General features: G+C 36.5%; 1 protein-coding gene across 1 annotated transcript in view; it reads right to left on the reverse strand.

Annotated features, from left to right (window-relative positions):
- The window catches only part of CSMD3 (CUB and Sushi multiple domains 3), a 552,597-nt gene that overhangs the window by 188,356 nt on the left and 339,955 nt on the right, over positions 1-24,286 (reverse strand). The window contains 3 exon segments of the mRNA XM_030444571.1: positions 3,151-3,320; positions 17,224-17,412; positions 17,962-18,177. Coding sequence (XP_030300431.1) covers positions 3,151-3,320; positions 17,224-17,412; positions 17,962-18,177 — 575 coding nt within the window.

Raw genomic sequence — 24,286 nt, forward strand, 5'->3', positions numbered from 1 at the left:
AACTAGACTGAGATCAGTAATCGAGCCAGAAAAAAAATATCCATTCCAGGAGAATTACTGCTATCCTATGAAGATATTGCATCATGAAAGACTTAATGTAACCCATCTTGAATTTGATGTTCTTTACCCTAATCTCTCCAAGCTACTTATAACTAATAACAACCCGGGATTCAGGATTTATTTTATTTTTAAACACTACATAAGAGTAATCCACTTCCTGCTGCGTGTGTATTACGAATAATTAATCAAAGGAAGCTATTTGTAAGTTATACCAACTATTTTCTCAATATCTCAGCAGACTTTTCCATAAGGCACTCCATGACATAAATTTTCTTCAAGTCAGAATATCCCCATGTATACTTCATTGTCACTTTTTTTAACTGTCCTACCATATTAAACTTTTCACACCAGCACATTAATGTCTCTCCAGAGCTGACACTAATTCTGCTTCATGGGATATCTAGCTGTCCCACTGTATAATACTTCTTGGACTATTTCATTTCTCTGAAGGAACAAAACTTTAAGTACCTCAGCACTTCTGAACTGATTTTTTGAGCAGGAAGACTGCATTTGCATGAGAGTGATGAGATTTATTTGAACATGAAACTGAAAATTTCTTTTTGGTTGCTGTTTTTCAAATATTCAAAGTAACATATATTCCTTCCTTGAGATAGGAGGTCTTGCTTAGGACAATAAATGCATATTTTGTAGTATAATTCTCAATTTTAGTAACATTGTCTTTTTTTGTACTTCATTCAAGCTCATGGGTACTAAATAGAAGTATCTAGATGAACAATGCAATTCAGAAGATTAGAATATGTGTGATTTAAGGCAGAACCATTATCTTCTTTTTAATACAGGAATATTCTTTCCTGGACACTAAATGTATGGGGGGAGAATAATAATGGCATAATTATAATTTTGTCAATATTACATGGTTGGATGCTTTTTCCTTTAAGCCATCCTGTAGCAATAATGCAAAGATAGTTGATTCATGAGTGTATAATGTCAGTGAGAAGCTATTCAGAAAACAACTTTATAGCTACTTAAAAGTCTGACCTGTTCAATGATTAATTCACAAAAAGGTGTAAAGGCACAGAAAGTTGTGTTAATGTTCTTCATATCACAATGATATTTTGAAATGTTAGGGAAGGATGCTAATATTGAACACTTTACATAAATATGATCTGAACTGATATAAGTATTGTTTAATTTAGGGACGAGGCATTATCTTTATATTCAAGGGGCTCCATTATTAACAAATTTTAAATGGAAATTAATGGCCTTTTTTCTTCTGGCTTATTTAACTTAATAAAATTTTAGCAAGGGAATACTATAAAGTGAATGTATTAAATTTGTGCATTTTAACTGAAGTATTTTTGAGATTTGCTACTGAAACATAAAAGGCATATGGATACAAAGTTGTGTGCCTTTATAAAGAGAAAAAGTAACGCAGAATCAGCAGCTCAGAGTGGAGGCTGTCAACACCCTGTCAAATTTATCATTTATACCACATGCAAATAGAGGTCCTAATATAAAGCCAGAAAAGGGCCCATATGTTTGGGGGTTTTTTTGTCCCTTGCATTTATTACCTGTTTCTCACTCTTGCTTTCAGGATGCTGCTGCTAAAAAGCTTACGATAGCAAGTACAGAGATTCTCAAAAAAAAAAAAAAAAAATTAGCAAAAATCCCCAAACATTTTCTCCCTTTGAAGGCTTTGCACAAAACCCCTCAAAAACTGAATCATGGACACACATTTCAAAGCTGGCCCACAGATGAGATGGCAAACAAATTCAGTAAAACTGAATTCACCATATTTTGCAGGGTCATTGAGACTTGAGCTAAGCACATGGGAAGGAGACCCTAGTGTCTGTTCTTTTATTTAGTTTACTCATACACTGCTCCCTGCCTGTTGCTGCACTGAGTATTTTAGTAGAAAAGAATGATTGCTTCATTATAGTATCAAAAGTAATTCTTAAAGCCATTTTTTTTCCATATGGGCGCAATCTCATCTGGCTAATGTTAGGTGAGCTCAAACTCAGTATGAATTGTAGTCATTTCTTAGGATAAATCTTTCCACAATCCTCACTTTCATTACCACATGCTAGAATATGGCATAAATATTTTTTGAATCAAACAAGATTGTCATGGTTTGTCTTATTCCTTTGATTTCTGAAAAGCAAGTTTAATTAAATTGAGTATTCTGAAAACAATCAGGCAATTACTTCATCCCTTTTATGGGTATCTTATTGCATTTAGATGGTATATGCTCAAAGAGACCCATCCTGATCACCAACAGCTTTGAATGTGCAGTTGGCTAAGTGTAGTGAAATGAGGCAACCAGGTGCCACTAATTGCCAGAGAGTGAGCATGAGCTTGTGTCAAGCCCACCTGTGCCTAATTAGGGTGAGCCCTCACTGCGCATGAGCAGGACCAGGGGGCCAATAAAAGGTGAGTCCTGAAGCACAGGCTTAGCTCAGTCCTGAGCAATTAGTGGCATCTGGTTGCCTCATTTCACTACAGCTAAGCAATGCATGGATCTGGAAATTTATTCTTTGAGGAATACAGTAATACAATCTATAAAAAAAAAACAAAACAACAATGTAAATTCTCCTGAATGTAAATGGTGAAATCAGTCTCTAAAACTCTGGAAGGTTGTAGTATCCTGTTTTTCCTTTTTCAGATGTGTGTGTGGGGGCGTGGGCTGTTTTGTTTGGTTTGGTTTAATGCAAAACTTCTCTTCACATGCAACTGGAACCTCAAATACAAAAGGCAGTATGTAGACAGTGTATTAAATAAATCTTTTAAGTGTAATGTTTATTATGGTTAGATCACAACTCAAGTTATGAATATACTGAAGAAGGAAACAGAATTTACAAAAGATGTAATTGTTGAATATTTAACACTAATAGGATACAAATAAACATTTGAGTTTCAATCTCTTTTAATTTTATCTTGTGAGAATAATACGTTTTAAGAAACATTGCCTCACGTTGCCTTACTTTAGAAATAGAATGCATTTAGTTTTATCTTTTCTAAGAGATGCTTAATATAAACTTAGCTGATGCTGTACTATCACAGACACGTAAACTTCAACAATATGAGGAACTACAATCTTAGAAATAACAAATAAATTACATTATTACATACCTTAAGAACATCTCCTTGGGCTAAGTGAAATGTTCTGGCAGAAATATTGATTCCTTTCCCTGCTTGTACCTGAATACTATAAATACATTCATGGTTGTTTTCATAGTTAAGAGGATAATTGGGGGACAGTAAGATTCCTTCGTTATTTGTCGTGGAGGCTCCACATTCAGCTGCAATTAAAAGAAAATGTTAAGGTATATTTTAAAAGAAAACATAAATATTTTTAGTGATGGTGATAATGGGAACGTTAATGTAACCTAGTTCAACATTATCAACATTCATTGATAACTAAAATCTAGTTTTAAACACATGTTCATGACAGTAATTGAAGACTACAAAAGAATTTCTGCATTGTGATACTTCAACAAAAGTATTTTATATAGTATGGAGAGTTATAACTATATTAATAGCACATTCCACAATCATAATGTTTTAAATGTTCGTTATTGAACTTTGTTTTGGAGGAAATATGCTTGTTTTTCTTTCTCCAACATAAAAATTCATGAAGACTTGCAAATTAAATGAAATTACTCTAGTAATTTATATGTGTATGAATTCATATGTACATGCACAGGTATAAATATACGCACATGAAGATACACACATTTTCACACAGATTGATGAAAAAAAGAGATTTTTTTTTTTCCAATATTAACTTATTTAAATAAACAGTTTAAAAAAAAAGTTACACAATAATAATACTATTAAATAATATACCATCTAAAAATAAACATTTTATTAATAGACAAGCAGTTAAAATAGTAAATTACAGTGAAAAAAAATTTTTAAAGGGGCATTGAGTGGGTTTAAGATTAAAAATTAGCAAGAAAAATAAGACAGTATTTCCAAGTAATACTGTTAATATTCACAAACCTTGTAATTGAGGACTTCGATAATTCGTGTAATCACATAAAAAAAAAATCCTAAACCATAAAAACTTCTGCCACATTAGGCACTAATAAGCAGCTTCCATTTACTAGCATATTTTCTAATTTAAGTAGTTCAAATTACAATACTTAGTTTTAGTTAAGATATTTTAAGGTATTTCACATTAACATTGACACTGCCTCTAGTGTTAGTTTTATCCACTATGTATTCAAAGAAGTCCTTCCTATTGTCCTTAACCCCTCTTGCAAGGTTTAATTCCAAGGAGGCTTTAGCTTTCCTAGTTGTTTCTCTGCATTCTCAGTCAACAGTCTTATGTTCCTCTCAGGTGGTCAGCCCCTCCTTCCACAATCTATAGATTCTCTTCTTCCATTTGAGTTTACCTAGCAGTTTCCTGTTCAACCATACTGGTCTTCTAGTTCCCTTTTCTTAATTTCCTTCCCACTGGGATGCATCAGTCCTGAGCTCAGAAGAAGTGGTCTCTGAATATTAACCAACCACCCTGGGCTGCCCTACCCTCCAGTATCCTGTCCCATTGGATTTCCCCCAGCAATTGTTTAAAGATGGCAAAGTTGGCCTTCCTGAAGTTGAGGGTTCTAATTCTACTTGGAATCCTTTTCTACCACATAAGATCCTTAACTTCAATATCTCGTGGTCACTGTACTCACAGTTACCCTCAACCTTCACCATTTTAACCAGACCTTTCTTGTTGGTTAGGACAAGATCCAGCAATGCTCCACTCCTAGATGGTTCCTCCACCAATCGCATCAAGAAATTATCATCAGTGTACTAGACGACCCTCCTGACCTGTAAATGGCTCCTTAGTAGGCCTTTCAGCAAATATCTGGGTAGTTAAAATCTCCCATGAGAACCAGGGCCTATGAGGTTGCTACCAGCTGCCTGTACCTCTTTGGCTTCCTCATTCTGATCAGGTGGCCTGTAATAGACACCCACCACAGTATGTCCCACATTAGCCTGCCCCTTAATTCTAGCCCACAAACTCAACTTGTTCTTCATCTACCCCAGGACAGAACTCAAGACATTCAGGTTGCTCTCTTATGTAAAGAGCAACTCCCCCATCTTGCCTTGCTACCCTGTCTTTCCTTAAAAGGATACAACCATCCATGACCGCATTCCAGTCATGTGAGCTGTTCCATCGTGTCTCTGATATCACATCTAGATCATAACCCCTTGACCTCACATAGATCTCCAACTCCTCCTGTTTGGTCCCTATGCTGTACATTTGTGTACAGGCATTTCAGGTTACAGGCTGAGCCTGATGACCCCAACTGTGGGAACGGGAGTCCTTCTGGTCTACATTCAGACTGGTACATTGCAACGCTGGTGCATACCCAGCTACACCCCCTTCATTACCGATTTCCCACTCAAGTGGGATGGCAGACAGAAGGCTATCCCTAGGCTTGTCCTCAGTGAGCCTGGCTTTATCCCCCTCCCCCTGAAGTCTAGTTTAAAGCCCTCTCAATGAGGGCTGCTAACTCCTGGGAGAAGATCCTTTTCCTGAGCTGAGACAGATGTACCTCATCTTTTGCCAGCAGGCAGTGATGTATATATTGATCTATGATCAAAGAACCCAAAGCCCTGCTGTTGACACCAGTCCCTAAGACATGAATTAACCTGTCAGATCTTTCTGCTAGATCCTTCATCCATTCCTGTAATTAGTGGGGTGGAGGAGAACACAACTTGCATGCCTGATCTCTTAACTAGTTGTCCCAGGGCCCTGAAATCTCTTGTGACTGCTTTTGTAGTTCTTGATACCAATTCATCACTCCCCACCTGGAAGACCAAAAGCAGGTAGTAATCAGAAGGTCTCAACAGGGTCGTAAGTTTAATCATGAAACCTACTGAACCTATTATTCATTACTTTATCATTTCACAGAGTAAGAAATTGTATTGTGCAAAACCATGAGGTATACTTATAGTTTGAAAAGATATCTAAACAATCTATAGTATCCATTTTAATGCTTATTGTTTATGAACATTACTGCAATTTCCTTACCAGACCTGCTTGAGCTACATCCAGGATATTGAACATATTTTGTATATGTATCTTGTACATTACATGACACAAAGCCCACACACTGATTAACTGCTCTTTCTGTATGCTGCTAAAACAAACTTTGTACAGAAAGCCAAATCAGGCACAGAACAAAGCAGAAGAAATACTTGATGAATGCGTAATTAACACCAATCTAGAATAAGCACACAAATAATTCAGGTGTCATCACTTTGTCTTAGAACAGTTAGATGCACATAAGCTAGGCAGGAAAGCTTTGTAGTGCACATGATCATGTCTATCCTTTTATTTCACTCTCAAATAAGTGAGTATTTGCTGCTCCAATGATGCTAAGGTCAGTTTGAAATGCAACACATAGAAGTAAGATGACTGTAATTTCAATTTTGTGGGATATCCTTTCCCATCTCAAAGAGATAAAAAAGTCAAAAGACACAAGGTAATCATGGTATTAAGTTGATCCAACAACTCTGGTTTCTTCAGAACTGTAATTTAAAGCAATTTTAAAAAATCTGAACGCAGCAGTGAGCCAACTGCTAGGACAATTTTAACTAGTATTTGTGAACCATGTTATGTATTTTATTAAATATAACAATTTTTTTCCTGTCATAATATTTATTAATCTGATTGCACTTTTCTTAATTTAGAGGGAGAACATTGTGCTCCAAGTTGTGGATAACACATCACTGGAAGTATCCAAAGCCAGAATAGATTGAGTTTAGAACTATGTGATCTAGTGAAAGATGTACTGCCCATGACAAGGGCATGGACTACATGATCTTCAAAATTTTCTTCCAACCCAACCCAACCCATTCTGTGATTCTATGGACAATCTCAAAACTTAGATTACCCAACAAGAAAGCAAATTTAGTAACAAAAATTTTGAAAAGCTACAGTATAAAAGTATTTCTTTCACAGGATTCAGTTATGCCATTGCAGTTCCATGGAAGCACACGCTGCGGTGTACAACAGAAGCTTCTGTTGTATTCTCCCAAAATCAACAACTAATTCCTGGCTTCTCCACTTGCCTCCTTCTATGCAAATTATGACTCAAAAAAACCAACCAACCAAACAAACAAAAAACCATAAAACACCAAGCACACACATAAAAGACAGAAGTATAATTATGAATAAATGCTGAATCAAACAGGTGAATCCTGTAAGACTTTCCAGACTATACCATAGACAGTTCTATATGCCAATCTCCACTTCTGTATGTAAACATAGACACCTATCTCACTTAAAATTACATGGAACTTCAGGTAACCTATGGTTGCTTTCTATTCTTTAATATTAATACTATAGAATAAATTTCAAAAGATCAAAATTCTTCTATTCGCAGTAAAGCGCTGAATAAAAAGTGTCAGGAAAAGAAAGTTAAATGACTCCTTAAGTTCTTAAAAAAATATGAATATTAAACATACGTACTTCATTTAAAGTGTCTGGAAAATAATTTTAGCAGGCATTAGAGTGATGAAGATACCAGCCAGGATAAAATTAAGGGAAAATGTGTAAAGAGAGAAACACAGAAGACTGAAAAAACCACAAACGCCCACTATTTCAGAAGTAAAGGAAAAATCACAGCATAACAGTAAGTCTGTGTCCATCCTTTAAAAAAATACTGAGAAATTACAGTAATTTCTGCACTGCCTTCCTGTTTCATCTTAGTAACATTCCCTATTCAACAAAGATGAAATCCAGGTTGTTTTAATAACAAAGTTAAAAAAAAAAATCCACTTACTTCAGATGAAACTTAAAACTTCCCCATACATTTTGCTTGTAGGGAAAATATTCCCATATCCAGCTATGTTTCCACAAAGACATACATAAAGTAGAAGGCTGTTATAGTAAGACCGAAGTAAAGCACAGTTTCTGAATTTTACCAGAAATACGGAATCATTTCAGTATTAAAAAAATAAATAAAAAAAAAACCAAACTCAAAGAAGAATAATGAAAATACTCGTATAATGTGCTCTGTATTAAAAACATCTGTTATGGGTTTAGTTATGTATGTGTGTTGTCTGCATATTTACATAGTAGAACAGATGAATTTAAACTACTGTTTATCAATGTATTTAAAATATGTAATCATGTAATAATTACTGTTACTGTAATGAAGGAATGAAATGCATCTGTTTTGCTAAGTTAACTATTTGAAAACAATACTCAAATGAATGGCTTATTCTTAAAAAGAATATGCTCTATTAGAAGAATTTTGCAATATTTCTCACAATTCAGCTGATGAATTGCTCATGATAAACAACTATAAAAGAAAGATCTATGATGTACTGCTGCAGATTGAAATTCAGCCACTGTTTTCTTCAAGACAATCCCTTGGAATCAAAAGATAAAAGCTACAAATAGCAGTTCTGTAGAGACCAAGATAGTCTCTCTTGGTTAGGAGCGTAAGTGCACTGCAATAGCTTGACTGGGCAAGTAAATGGAAGTCTCCTAAAAAAAATCTTATCTTTAACCAACAGTGGTAGTAGACTGAAAATCAAGTTACTTCAGAAGCTGTCTAAACTCAGTGCTCAACAAACTACCTCTTCAGTTCTACCTCTTCAGATGAGGCAGATGAAAGCAAGAACATAGTCTTGTCAGAACATGACAACAAAACAGAGGGTAGCAAAACAATACTGGAGGGATTAAATTGTGACTGAAGTATTCTTTCCCAGAGTTATGAGATCATCAAAAATTTTCCATCAGGTGGTTTTGTTATCCAGACAGAATTAGGTACAGAGAACCCTATGGCGATGAGGAAAATGAAAGGAACATTGTCTTTTTTTATCAGTAAGAAGAGTGGTTTTTACTTTTATGTTATATTGTTCCAGAAGATCAAATTTCCTTTCATGCAGCCAAAAGTGAATAACTGTGATTTCCTATTATTTATTGGTAGTATATGCATCTACATCACATTTGATCTGAACATGAAAACATGAAGATGTTTTTAACATTTACTTTCTATATACTTGGCACACACTTTTTTGGCTTATTTGGCTGCATTGCTTAAGTTACAATGAACGACAGTATTGCGGGATTGTGGAAGGACCTGTATTTAAGACCTGCACATAATTTTACAGCAAGCTGATATTTCTACTAAAATTGAATATGAAATTAATAATTGTGAGAAAAATAATTTAGATTATTGATATTCTTTTTCATATTTAATAGATCCAGCTAACAAGAGTGTGGAAGCGTCCCATATATTTCAAACAATATGCTCTAGCATTGCAATTTAGCAAAGGAAGTAGCATGGCAAATGAACTTCTGCATTAATATTAACGAGCTAAAATGTACTAACAAATATACATTCTACATGGGGAGAATTTAAACAACCCACATACACCATTTCCTTTAAACCAACAATAACATTTCTCATAAACAGGCAAGCAAACCCCAAAACATGAAGGTCCAAAACCAAAACAAACAAAAAAACCCCTGAGAACTGTAGTTGAAGAAGTTGAACTTTAGTGAGAATTTCCATGCAGTGAAAAGGAACAGCAAAGGCATTTAGGTAATATATGAAAATATATAAGAAATGCTAAAAAAATGCTTATTACATTTTAATGCCATTATACTAGCACATAGTGAGCCCCAAATGGATATATTTTGCTTGGTTCAGGGTATCCTTTCCCTGAAGAAAATAGAAGAAATTAAAAATATTCAGAAAGGAGAAACATTTAAAGGAATAAATTTATTTGTCAGATATATTATAAATTTCTGACAAGCAAAACAAAACCTGGGATATTTTTATTCTGAAAGAATCAATGACATATTTACAAGTGAACATCATAGTCTTTAAACCAAGAATTCATGCTGTGCAAACTTTCCATATATTAAAAGAAAATTCAATTAAACTAAGAAAATGACACAGCTCAAACTCAAAATATTAAAACAACCTTTGACTTAATTATCTGTATGCACAGTAAAGCTGTGCAGCAGGACTCTAATGACAATATCAAGTAAGATGTGGAGAGGGCTCTCCTGCTAATTAAGGGACAATTACTGTAGACATATCTGTGGTAGAACCTTCACTTCAGTGGTTACATAATTGTACTTCAGTTCAACACTGAAATTAGTTTTTCTATCATACAAAATAACCTTTCAGATTGCCTGAAAAGTACTTCACCTCAATCATGGAAAAGAAACTACATCATCACACAATAAAAACCTATCACCTTAGCAAAAATCTTTACCAGCAGAGATACATATGCAATATTATCTGAAAAGTATTCAATAAACATGACATAAATGAATTAATTTGCCTCTAGAATTTTTATATCTGTTTCTCTGCTTTGCATAACTGTAAAGCATATATTTCCTTGAAAATCTATATGACCAGAATATCAGAGAGACATACTGTGGAAATAATGATAAAAATGGCTGAAAATTGTCACAAAGAGAAATATAAGGGGAAATAGCACATGAGAAAGAAAATAACATTATAAACTCAGTGTCTTCCATCTAGGCTTGAGCAGAATGAAAAGAAATTTTATGCCCATGAGAAAGCCACAGGAAAAGGCACACAGTTGGGAAGCTATGAAGGGACTAGATTATTATCTTTACATAGATATAGGAGTTACAAATTCTGACATGGCAGCTATAATAAAAGGCAGTGAAACTGGACTATTGGACAGCCTCATAAGGGAAGGAACAAAAACAAAACCAAAAACAAACAAACAAAAAAACCATGAGGCATTTTGACATAAAAGACACAACATTTTAACATTTCACTAGAAACAGTTAATTCCAAGAAAAAAGTGTGCGTGCTGAATAGGAAAACTGTATTTCATTATTATTCGGTTTCATAGCACCTAAATCATGTAAAAAATTTCTCTCCCTCCAATGTGTTTGGATCTGTCCTAAGACTAATCATATGAACAATTTTATATGTTTTGAGTAGTTGAGACGAGGGAGTAAACAAATTAAAGCATGAAACTAAGACATGACAGTATTCTTACAGATCAGATTACTATTCATTATTGATTTTTCATGCAGGCATCAAAGAAATTAGGTTAGCAAATATTAGTTCATCTGCACAAATGACTGGAAGAAGGATCCAGTGAACTACAGGCCTGTCAGTATGGCCATGGTGCTGGAAATGGTTGTGGAGCCGATCATCTTGAGTGCCATCTCAGAGCGCATGCAGAACCACCAGGTGATCAGACCCAGCCAGCATAGGTTTATGAAAGAAAGGTCCTGCTTAACTAACCTGAGCTCCTTCTATGAAACGGTAACTTGCTCAGTGAATACAGGAAAGACTATGGATATTGTGGATATTAGGAAAAACTTCTTCACAGGAAGAATAATGAGGCATTGGAACAGGCTGCCTAGGAAGGTGGTAGGAGCACAATCCCTGGAAGTGTTCAAAAGATGGGCAGATGAAGAGCTACAGTGGATGGTTTAGTGGTTAGGCATTGTAGGGGGGATGGTTGGACTAGATGATCTTAGAGGTCTTTTGCAACCTTGATAATTTGATGATTGTGATTCTCTATGATTGTCTACCTAGACTTTACTAAAGCCTCTGACAAAGTCCCTACAGCATTACCTTGGAAAAACTCTCTGCTCATGGCTTGAATTGGTGTACTCTTTGCTGGGTAAAAAAAAGTGGCTAGCTGTCTGGGCCCAAAGAGTTGGAATGGAGTTATATCCAGTTGGCAGCCAGGCAACAGTGGTGTTTCCCCAGGACTCAGTTTTGGGACCACTTCTCTTTAACATCTTTGTCAATGATCTGGACAACGGGTCAAGTGCACCCACTGTAAGTTTGTGGATGAAAAAAAGTTGGGTGGGAGCATTGATCTGCCTGAGGATAGGAAGACTGCAGAAGGGTCTGGACAGGCTGTACTGATGGGCTGAGGCCAAATGTATGATATTCAACAAGGCCAAGTGTTGGGTCCTACACTGGGGTCACAACAACCCCGTACAATGCCATAGGACTGGGGAAGAGGGCTGGAAAGCTGCCAGGAGGAAAAGGACCTGGGGATGCTGGTCAACACTTGGCTGAACATGAGCCAGTAGTGTGACCAGGTGGCCAAGAAGGCAAATAGCATCCTGGCTTTGTATAGTCTGGCCAGCAGGACTGGACTATGGAAATGACTGTCCCACTGTACTTGGTACTGGTGAGGCTGCACCTTGAATACTGTGTCAAGTTATGGGCCCTTCACTACAAGAAGGACATCGAGCGTCTGCAGCATGTCTAAAGAGCAATGAAACTGGTGGAGGTTCTAGAGCACAAGTCTTTTGAGAAGCAGCTCAGGAACTTGTGTTGTTTACTCTGGAGAAGCAGAGGCTGAGTGCAGACTATCGGGAGCTACCATTTTTTATTTCTAAATTAAAGGTTACTGATATATAAAAGACATCTTTGCATTAAACATCTGATAAAAATCTGTTAGGTTTCATTCTAAACCAACGAGCTATAAATCTTATAAAATTCTCAAGAAAACAAAATAACAGGTATGTAAAAATGAAATAGAGAATGAATACATAAATCCATAAACACACATTACCAAAATAAGGATTATTTCTTTTAACTGCATGGAAAATTTAAATCAATCCAAAGGACCTGATAACTTAAGTCATTCTGAATTTTCAGCACTAGAAACAAGAAAATCTATGTAAAACTGTTAATCCATTAAATTCAGTCTCTTTCTGTTTTTTTCACAAAGTATTTATGATTCCATTGATTTTTTAAATTTTGAACATAGTAAAGTTCTTGTTTATTACTAGTTCAACATACTGTAAAGTACATTTGCAGCCAATTAATGATATAAGAACACCACTGGAAAAACTAATTTTTATGGGTCCCATAACAATGCAGAAGCATGTGAAATAGGAGTCAGGTGTATATAGCAAGAATTGTTCCGACATCTCATTTATTTCAATACTTTCTCTGAAGGCCACAAACACTTTCTCCCATCACATGACTAGCAGAACTATGACCATCTTGTGAATGGAAGCTCTTCACTCACATTACTGTGTCTACTCTGCTAAATGCTAGAAGAGACCCCTGACTTGCAGGCTAAATGGTAAAGTACAGTGTTAATCAACATTGCTCAGAGGTAAATCTGTCTGTAACAAATATACATGGGTTTGGGTGTTCTAGAGGTTCCGTGTGGTGCCCCTGTGGCCCAAAAGCTTAACAGCAATTTTTTTCTGTGTTCAGAATATCAAAAATTAATTTAAAAGTGCTAATTGCATAGAATACTAGTCAGGATTTTGTTGTATGAGGTTACACAGATGTGCAGCATGTCATTGTTTGACAATTGGCATGATGGTATGACGAAACAGGCTTTGATTATACACGTCATCAGAAGTGCTGTTAGGAGGTCTCCACTGGCAAACAGGACCAACACTCCTGCAGTCTTACATATATCACCTTCTGGAAGGGTATTCTGTAGTGATTTTGTCACTATATCTACAAGGTTTTGTTTTAATCAAAACATGTTTCACATACGAAAAATTATTAAATTTTTACTATCAAAAGGCAAAGTCACAGGTGAAAGTAGAGAGCTAAGATAGATAATGATGCACAGCTATCTGTTATAAATACTTAATGTGACAATATGACCCATTGGACTCAATTATACCTATTGAGAGAATATAGGATTAAGAACACAGGCAAATTCAAGTCTGAAGAGACATTGGGAAATTTCTACTCCAGCCTCTTACTCAAAGAATGTTCAACCCTGATGTCAGACTAGGTTGCCTAGGGATTTACACCAGTTGAACCTTGAAAATCTGCAAGGATAGAGACTACAAAACCTCTTCGGGCAATACGTTCCACTATCCAATATTTTCTTTGTGAAAGGTTACACTTCTTTCTAGTCATAAGCTCTCTTATTTCAACTTATGCCTTCTACTTACACTTTTGGGACAGAATCCACTGTGAAGTACCTTGTTCCATCCTCCTAATTATATCCTCACAGATATTGAGAATTGCTATTAGGTTCTGTCTTGGTATCCCTGTGACACAATCATAGGCCAGCCATGGCCAGCAGGCCATTGGTAGCCCTGAGTCAGCTGTGAGCTTAAGTCAGAAGAGACCCAAGCTGACTTAGATGTATTCGATACTACTTACATCTGCCCATTATAAAAGGAGGAGGTAGGCTGAGGGCAGAGAGGTCTCTTTCCTGGTTTTCCTCCCTCTTGGTCTGCTGCTCCATTTGCAACTTGCAAGGACTAGACAGAGCACAAGCTTCTGTACTTCAAGTTGATATTTGTACTAGCTTTGTTCTTTCATTTAAACTATTTATACTTTTACTCTTGCGGCTGCTCTTTGCCCTATTCCCCTTTATGGCTGGAGAAGGGCCATTAGGTGAGAGAGCAAACTGCTTCAATTTACCCCTGGATATGGGCTAGATGAAAACAAGTTCTCATAAAGATGTCCTCCTCAGGCTGAAAAGCTGTTTCTCTCACCTCCTCGCAGTGAATCAGTGCTCCATCATCCAACTATCTTGATGGCTGTGGAATAATTGCTAGACATGACCTAGACTACATTTGTATTTTTTAAGTAAAGTTAAAACTTTTGGAGCCAGTAGAATGTGGCTAGTGTACCATGACTACCCTAGATGTTGGCATTATCAGGGATACTCAGTGTGCTAATTCCAAGAGAAATTGCATGGAGGGTGAAGCAGAGTGGAGATGCTATGGCCACACTCTGTGGCAACAATACCCACTAACTACACTTATGATACCCTGGGCCAACAATTTGCCACACTTTGACAACATCTGTCAGGTAAAATAGTAAAAAAATAGCTAATATGGGAAAGGATGTTGTGAGGTTTCAACGACAGATGCCAGGGAACATACCATTGCAGGGAAGGTACCCCTGCAGAGACACCCCTGAGCCCTGGGACGAAGTGATGGCTGAGCCTCTCTTGCCCACCACTAAGATGCCTTTGGGTAAGATTCTAACAATCAAGTGCCCCCCTCCCTTTATTTTTCCCTTAATTTTGTAGTTTCTGTTTAATCATATAAATCTCTACACTCGTGAGTTTGGGCTAGCTTGGCTCCCCCAGGACATCTCTATAGAGTACTCTAAGTATTTCTCATGTGCTTCCTTTGCAGACAGTAAATTTATCACTGGAAATCCAAAAGAATTTGTATGCTGTTGCTTTATTAAATCACACAGATTCATTAATCTGGTGTTAAGAAACCTCATTTAGCACTACCTAATTCTAGCACATGCCCATGATAATTTCTTTACTAGCATGGTGTCAGTAGTGCATCCAGACCCTTGTTTTCCAGCCCACTTTGAACTGATCATCACTCAGAATCTAAACCCAGTCAGCCCCAGCTCTTCTAATACCTGAGGGCCAGCTGGATTGCAAGGGAGGTTATTTTCTGCTAAATATCTTTACACATTTTAACACAACAGTGGCCTGCTACCAAACTTTCAGTTTCTTTGTGTCTTTCTTGAACTGACAAGCTGAATAACTTGAGTCCCAAAAGTGTTTGGTTCCCAAGTGAGGCAGTGTGTGTTTAAAAGTGTATGTGATATCAGAAGCATTAAAATTCATCAGCCACTTGGGGAGAAAATGCCAAACATGAGAAACAGTAACAATATTTCTGAAGCCAATAAAAGTGGTCAACAGGAATTTCTACTTTCCAGTTGTTTGAATTTCATAATTGTTGCATATAAGTTAAACACAAAGTTGACAAAGGCTTATTTATGGGGAGAATGCACCTTTAGAAAGTTTGCTGATGACACACTGGAGGGAAGGGATGCCATCCAGAGGGACCTTGACAAGATCCAGAAGTAGACACATGCAAACTTCATTAAGTTCAATAAGACTAAGTGCAAGGGTCTGCACCTGGGTAGAGGCAGTCCCATGACTGAATGCAGGTTGGGAGGAGAAAAGAATACATACAGCCCTGGGGAGGACTTGGGGGTGGTAGTGGATCAGAAGCTTAACATGAGCTTTCAGCCCAGAAAGCCAACTGTTCCTGGGCTGTATCAAAAGGAGCACAGACAGCTGGTTCAAGGAAGGTGGTTCTCCTCCTCTACTCTGCTGTTCTGAGACCCCACCTGGAGTATTGTGTCCAGTTCTGGACACAGCTCTGGACAGCATAAGGGGACATGAGGCTCCTGAAGAGAGTCCAGAGTAGAGCCACTGAAATGATCAGAGGGCTGGAGCACCTCTCTTATGAAGACAGGCTGAGGAAGTTGGGGTTGCTCATCTCAGAGAAGAGGAGGCTGAAGGTGACCTATAAGAAAGCTGGGGTAGGGCTTTTTACACAGGTGTGTAGCAAGAAGACAAGGGGGAATGGTTTCAAACTAGAGGGGAGATTTAGGTTAGACATTAGATTAGCCATTCCATGAATCTACGATCAACATAGTAATAATTTGGACATGACATTACGATAGAGTAACTAACACTAGATAAGAAGAAGTACATAATCAATCAGTGGTTACTATACCATCAGATTTTGAAATAAATTTATGTTTTACTGTCACATAATTTAGTATGAAAAAAATATTCCAAATGTAAATTGATACCAATATCTTAATCTATAAACCTTTCCTCATAGCATATACTCTTAAATACACAAAAAAGAAAAATCAGAGACTCAGGTAACTATGATACATTTTAGAGATCTTGTTGTTAACAGTTCTCAAAAAATCTCTATGTTTCTGGAATGAATCGGGAAGAATTCAACTCAAACATTATTAGCTATTAGAAGTTAAGTTTCTAGCCAAAACTACCTATATCATTTACCTGCACAGTGAGTGGAGAGTGTTAGGAGTTATTAGAAAGTGTTTCCTCTCAGTTATCTTAGCTATCATTTTAAAACCAGAACAACTATCCCTTAACACAAATTAGCATAACAGATTATCACTTGGAAGCTTCCACTGACAAAGAGGAGTCATCTGAACTGGTAAATGATGATTTAAATTTATACTCAATTTTCCTGTTAATCTAATCATTGCATCCTCAATTTAAGGACCTTTCAGGTATAGACTATGAAGTCCACTGATAGTTCAAATACTAAATAGATTAAGAAAAGATTAAATAAATTTGACTAAGGAGATATGGAGAATATGAGAGTACACTAAAAAACAAGAGGTGTATTACCATGCTTTTCCATGCTTTAACTCTGCAAATCCATGGACAATGACTACACATACAAGCAAATGAAAGCAGCTGACCACGTACCCACACACCTTGGCAGAGGTGCACTCCATACTCGTCGTCCACCACCAAGACAAATTATCTCTGATGATCCTTCTAAACGATATCCAGATGAACAGGAGAATGTCAAAGTATCTCCCACTCCAAAATTAAATCCTACTCTGTTACCAAACTTTGGGATCCCAGGATCTTCACAAGGTTCAAGATTATACTCTGAAAACAAAAGATAAGGCAGCTTGTACAAGTAAGAATAACCAGTCATATTTGCAGTGTTGCAGTCTCTTAATTTCTGTCTATTTCCACCTGACTAGCAATATCAAATTGCCAATTATACAATATTTAAAAAATAAGAATAATTAATAACAATGTTTTGAAGATGCATAACATGACATGCTTTATAACTCTTGTGATAAAGCCATAAATGTTGCAAGTATCTAAAACAAATAATTGACACATGGACTTTTCTGGACTTTGACTAACTGAAATTAGACTAGTCCTGTTTCTTCGCGTCACCTGATAATTTCTCATACAGTTTACTGCCACTTTATTTATCATGTAGCAGAAATGTCCCTACAAGATCACAGAGGTTTGGTTGCTTTGAAATTGATGAACTTCAGAAACAACTTACGTAACTTCATGACTCAGTATATGTACTTATCAAAATCACTTCAAAGTTAAACTTTTATATATATATACATATTCTTTACATAAAATACAGACATAAAGATTTTTAGGAGCCAGGTATTATAGAAATTTAATTACCAGAGAATGAAATATTAAATCCTTCATACGATATTGAAAAATCTGAAATAAAGCGCAACTGAGCCCTGAAATTTCCATAGAGTCCAGCATTGATTGGTGAAGGAAGCTCTGAGCCAGTGAGACGTGCTAATGGCTGTGTGAAACTCCCATTCTCTGTTATTAGTAAATAGTCATGATGGTCCTCTAAATGAAAGGTGTAGAAGGTGAACTGCACTCCTATTAGAAAAAAAAAAGAGAGGTCTCTTAATAAGATGTGGCACATGTCAACAGTATGTTTTTTTTCCCAACCATCAGACACAAATCAGACATCTAGAAAGAAAGACACATCCTGAACACAACAGCAATGAAGATTTACAGATTTAAACAGACAATTAAACTTTTTCTGTTTGCTTGTTTACATTTTTGTAGTGAAGAGTTAGGCCATGATCTCTGATTCACTCTATGATCTTTGAGTAGAATGCATAGACAAGTGAAAAAAAAGGAACAGAAGAAGACACTACCTAGCTTAAGTGATTAATGAGACCTGCAGTGTAATCACATTTTCAGTTTTATCATGTAAGTCATAAACTTGTGATTTCGGCTCCATAAAATCTAACGATGTAATGCTTAGGAAGATCCATTGAAGTGATTGAAGATTAACATCGTACATGAAGACTAATGATCTCTGGGTGCTCTCATGGACAGTAGATTTTTAATAATAGATATAATTTAATCAAAAAGCAAACAAGTATTTTCCCTTCTTACTTTCCATTCACTTCCAAAAACTTCCAAATAGGGCAACAAAATCCAAGAATGAAGCTAAATATACTGTGCCTGACTCTGTTTTCTAATGATAGAAATCTTGTGCCCTGATAAGAGTTAGAGGCTATCTTTTCCAGAGTTCATGTGCATTTTTAGAAGCTCTTGGTATAATTCTTCTGCAATTCTTCTGTATTTTTTTTGCTGGTTTTGGTTTTGTTTTGTTTTGTTTTGTTTTGTTTTTTTTACTGGATCCCTGAGGTTGACCGAAATGGTATTAGACATTTACACTGATACACTTCAATCACGTCTTGTGAACAGACCTTGTTAGGGTATCCTGAATGTACGGACACCTGGCTTATAAGGACACCTTGTCACAGACCTTTCAGTAGAGAAAGCAAAGACAAGAAATGAGGGAAGCATTAAATTATAAAATTATATACACACATACACTGGATATGAGAGTTGGGCTTGTTCAGCCTGGAGAAGAGAAAGCTCCAGGGAGATCTTAAGAGCAGCCTTCCAGTACCTAGAAGGGGCCTACAGGAAAGCTGGGGAGGGACTTTTACTGAGGAGAGTAGTGATAAGACAAAGAACAATGGCTTTAAAGTGGAAGAGGAGAGATTTAGGTTAGGTGTTAGGAAGAAACTCTACTGTGAGGGTGGTGAGACACAGAAACAGGTTGCCCAGGGAGGCTATGGATGCCCCTTCCCTGAAAGAGGGCTTGAGCAACCTGACCTAGTGGGAGGTGCCCCTGCCCATATCAGAAGGAGTAGAACTAGATGACCTTTAAGGTCCCTTCCAACCCAAACCATTCTATGATTCTGCGATTCTACATAAGAAGACCTAGTGGAGATAATAACAAAGACCAAAACTGACTGGTGGGTCAGTGAATGTATCCCTGGAATACGGGAGCAGTCCAATGAGATTTAGTAACTGATTAGAATGATGAAAAGAAGATTATCTTGAGTCTAATAGAAATCAGAAACTCACTGTGGAGAATTTTAGGGAATTTGAGAGATAATGTAAAACTTAATATGAGATTTTAAATGGTATTTGGACACTGCAAAACTTTTGCTGGGATACTTAGGGCCAAAGTGAGATAGAGTGGATCACAGTGGATAAGGAAGAAAAAAGTGTGGGAGGTAGACAGAGTTAAATGTCTCTTAGTAATCCCTGCACCTAACCACAACAGCCTAAAACTAAACCCTGCTTAGTGTGTAAGTATGTTCTCTGTACAGAGTGTGAGTAAATATGTGACTGCTAGTGAACATCAGTATGGACTGCCTGGTGCCCTGATGAGGTCAGGTGCCAACAGCTGGAAAAAAAGGCTACTGGACACAGGGGAAACAGCATCTGTAGGGAATAGGATCTTGGTGCCAGCTCCTGGGCCAGAGCCTGCAAGGTTGTGGGTGTGATACATGTGTATGTGTGAGTCTGCATCATCCCAGCAAATTCTTATTCCCTTAAACCCAACTGTAGAAAAAAGATTTGGCTGTCTGGGGTGTTCTTGTCTGTTTCAGTGCTGCTGGTGTTTCTGTGTGTGCCAACAGAGACACTTGTATCTGTCCTGATTAGTCTGTCTGACAAAATGCATATGTGCATGTACATATTGGTGTCTTTGGAATACAACCCTAGTCTTGCTGTTAGCTGGACATGCAAACAAGAGAAACCCCTCGGACCTTAAGAGACTTTTAGATTGTGCTTTGCTTTAAAGAGACTACAAACTATACAGCTTTTTCAAGAAGATACCTCCTTCTCTTCTATCGCCCCACTGCCCTCCATGCACTTGATGCAGTTTGCAGATCCAGGTAAACACTCCCTTACTTAGTACCACTGATACAGAAATTACAGGATAGAATCATGCGTTATGTATAGGATAAAAGTAGATAATCCAAGAAATCTATTTTGTATTTTAAATATTCTTTGTTTAACAATTAAGATAATAATAATACTTAATTTAATAATGAAAGGTGGGTGTCAGGAGCATGGGGACCAGTCTTTTTCCAGTGGTGCCCCATGACAGAAAAAGAGGTGACACAAACTTTAACATAGGAAGTTCCATCTAAACATAAGGAAGAATTTCTGTGCTTTGAGGGTAGTAGATCATTGGAACAGGCTGCCTGGAGAGGTGGTGAAGTCTCTAGTTCTGGGGACATTCAAACCCTGCCTTGATGCTATCCAGTGCAACTTGTTCTGGGGGAACCTGCTCTGGCAGGGGGTTTGGACTAGATGACCTCCAGAGGACCCTTCCAAACCCTAACATTAAAAGGAAAACAAAACAGAACAAAACCCAACACTATGGGCAAATCCATTGTTCTGTTTGTTCGCCCAGACTGCGTGACAAATTAGCAAAAATCACACACTGAATTTTGGAATCAAGGTTATGCTACATATCTTCTGAACTAACGCATATACAATTAGTTTTTTGATTGATAAAACTCTTAAATGGTTTAATTTTTTATCATAGTTTTACATAGAAGACAATGTTGATCTGACATGGAAAAACTGAGAAGAGAAAAATGAAGTGTATACAGAATGAGGCTGGAATTCAGGCCACATTTGTTGCATTTACTGCACTCCAAATTAATTTTGGCCCTTTTTATGCATACATGTAAACTGCAGCAAGAATATGAGAAATGCCAAGCACAATTTTACGGCAGTAACACAAAATAATGGAATTCCTCTGAATCACAGCTGAGCTTCACTGAGCATTGTTCAAACACCAAACTCAAGGTTTAACACAAGGGAATGTTTCAATCAGTTTTCCAGATTACCATGACATTTTTAAGCAAAACCCCAAGGTATATCCAGCAGCAGCTATACAGTTTAGTTTTCTTCAGAATATATTCTAATCACATTAATTTATGCTGTGTGACAGATTGTGTTTTCTCCAGAGAAGAATTTTAAAAGGTATGTTCAGGTAGATTCCTTCTCATTCTGCCTCACATGCCCCTTTCTTTATAATGGGAATATTTTAAATCTGAAACAAAGACAGGAAGACTTAACACTCCAATTTCGTTTCTCCATATTACAATCCAGAATGTTGGGGGATAGGTAAGCTAACTATACCATTAGTAAATAGTTTTAAATACACCACTGATATACCACAAGTTTCACTTCACTATGTATTGAATTGCATGTTAGTCACAGCAAAATTTGGGTAATTATAGATGCTTCCTTTCCTTTTCATAAGTAATACCAATTATTAGACATTTTTACTATTTAATGTGCCTGTTCGTTTCCCGAGTTCACACACTTTTTATAAAATAAACTCGTACCAAGATTTAATGTATATTCAAGAGTCATAACGAGGGTTTACAGGACTACAAACGAAAAATCATTCTACAGGTTTCAATATAATTGAACAGTAAATTAATATATATATTAATATTGCAAATTATGCTATTTAAGCTGTATACGCAAACGTAAAAACTCTTTCTTAGCAATACAGCTTTTGCATATGTTAAATACAGATTTTAAATAAACATGCATTTAACTGCTATTATATAACAGTAAGAAGATTCAACATAGAAATGCGTGTTTAAGAAAGTACTTCATAGCGTTCTGATGAGGTATAGTATTTATACATTTTTTCAGCAGTCTGACATCAAACTATCAAATCTTGTAAAAACAAGGCTAATGAAAACTTAGGTTTTTAATATTTTTTAAAATCATATCCCTAGTTAATGGCTAGTAGAAGATACTTCTTGAAATTCTAAAGCTGGAATTTTATTAGACATGAAATAGATCAGAAAATGAGATCTACAGATCTCAGTTTTTCTCCCTAAATTTAAAATAGCCCACTCCTGTGTACTGGATTAATTTGCCCAGATGGTAACTATCTAAAATGTAAGTCAGGCGGTGTCCTCATGGTCAACACAACTGGGAACTATATCAGTCCCCTGGACATCAGATGATAAACAGGCACCTTCAGAACATGGCTCATTCTACTTTTAATACTTTTTCAGCATGAGGTAACTCATCCTGAAGATATATGCATTTATCCATTAAATACAGTAGTGGCCTAATTCTATAGCTTTCTCAGACTAATATTTCACAGTTAGAAGCATGAAGTTCAATTAAGTAAGCCTGTGATTTATTGTAAAAATACAAGAACTAGCTTCCTCATGCTGTACCTTAATACAGGAATAAGTTTTTGCCAACAAGAGCAAAATATTAGAAATTTACACAATTTCCTACTCATAGCAAATCCTCACTCTTTCTTTCCAGCAGATCTTTGAACAATATGAATGAAAATACCAGTCGTATTAGAACAAAACATTCACCTTTTGTGTTTTCCTTAATGCCATTGATGTAGAATAGAAAACTTACACAAAAGAAAGTGCTTGTATTGTTATATTTGTATGTCAGTGCATATGTGCTTATAAATGTGTAATTTTATATGACTACTCTCTTTCCTTATATAGTTTAGTTCTGAATAATTGTTTTTTTCTAGAATCTCATTATATATGGTATTTTTTTTTCAGAAGCCTCACATAAAATTTAATCACAATGAATTCCAGCTTTTATTTATCCTAAATTTTAGGTACTTCTCCCTGTGAGAGTTCAAGAAAAAATATAAATCACAAAAAACATACTTAATTTTATAAAACTTTGAATGGGGGAATTTAGACATTAGGAGGGCTGCCCCCTCCCTGGGAGTGTTCAAGACCAGGTTGGATGGGGCCTTGAGCAATTTGGTCAAGTGGAAGATTCCTCCATGCAGGGGGGCTGGAACTAGATGATCTTTAAGGTTCCTTCCAACCCTAGCCATTCTATGATTCTATGATTCAAGTAGTTCCACCCACAATCCTGCATTTAAGAAAAATGAAAATGTTAATAAAATATATGTAAAGATTCCTGAAAATATGGCTTAACCTGAGCTCATGTTTAGTGTATACTTTATGTATACATATTTTTCAGTCAAATGAAGCTAAACTCTTCAATCTCTACTAGTTCTATATCTTCAATGACCAGATTATACAGCTTGGCCTGGTAAACCAATGGCTCTTCAGATAGGCTGCAAACTAAATGTCTACAGGGCTAATAGTTTTCTTACACTTTCTATCAAGCCTTTCTTGCTTGTCCAAAAGAGTTATATTCTTAGCATATCTTTTCTCCTTTGCAGAAGAGCCACAGTACCTTACATTCACGCAGTACAAGCCATGTATCACACCTAGAGGTAAGAAGGACAAATGTACCATCTGATGTAGGCTCATTATTTTCAGAATGCATTTTTACTGTGGATACTTACAAGCAAGCTATATCAACACAACGGCATCATTTGGTAGAAAGGGAGACTGAGGAATAGCTGGAGCAATGATTTTGAAATATATCCTTTGTCACTCTAACACTTTAAGGAGTTTTAAATGGGACATCCAATTGGAATGATTTAACACCTAGGTGAAGAACTACTGCATTATTTGTACAAAATAGAACAAGAGAACTACAGATCAGCACAATTCTCTGCGAGTAAAGTCTTATTTTTATGTTATCAATAGCTCTTTCTTACAGAACTACATCATCAGTATACTTTGCCACATTTTTCATGCCCTCAGACAAAATCGATGAAATTCAGAACTAA

This window comes from Calypte anna, chromosome 2 (assembly GCF_003957555.1).
Source record: "Calypte anna isolate BGI_N300 chromosome 2, bCalAnn1_v1.p, whole genome shotgun sequence".
Classification (NCBI taxonomy): Eukaryota; Metazoa; Chordata; class Aves; order Apodiformes; family Trochilidae; genus Calypte; species Calypte anna.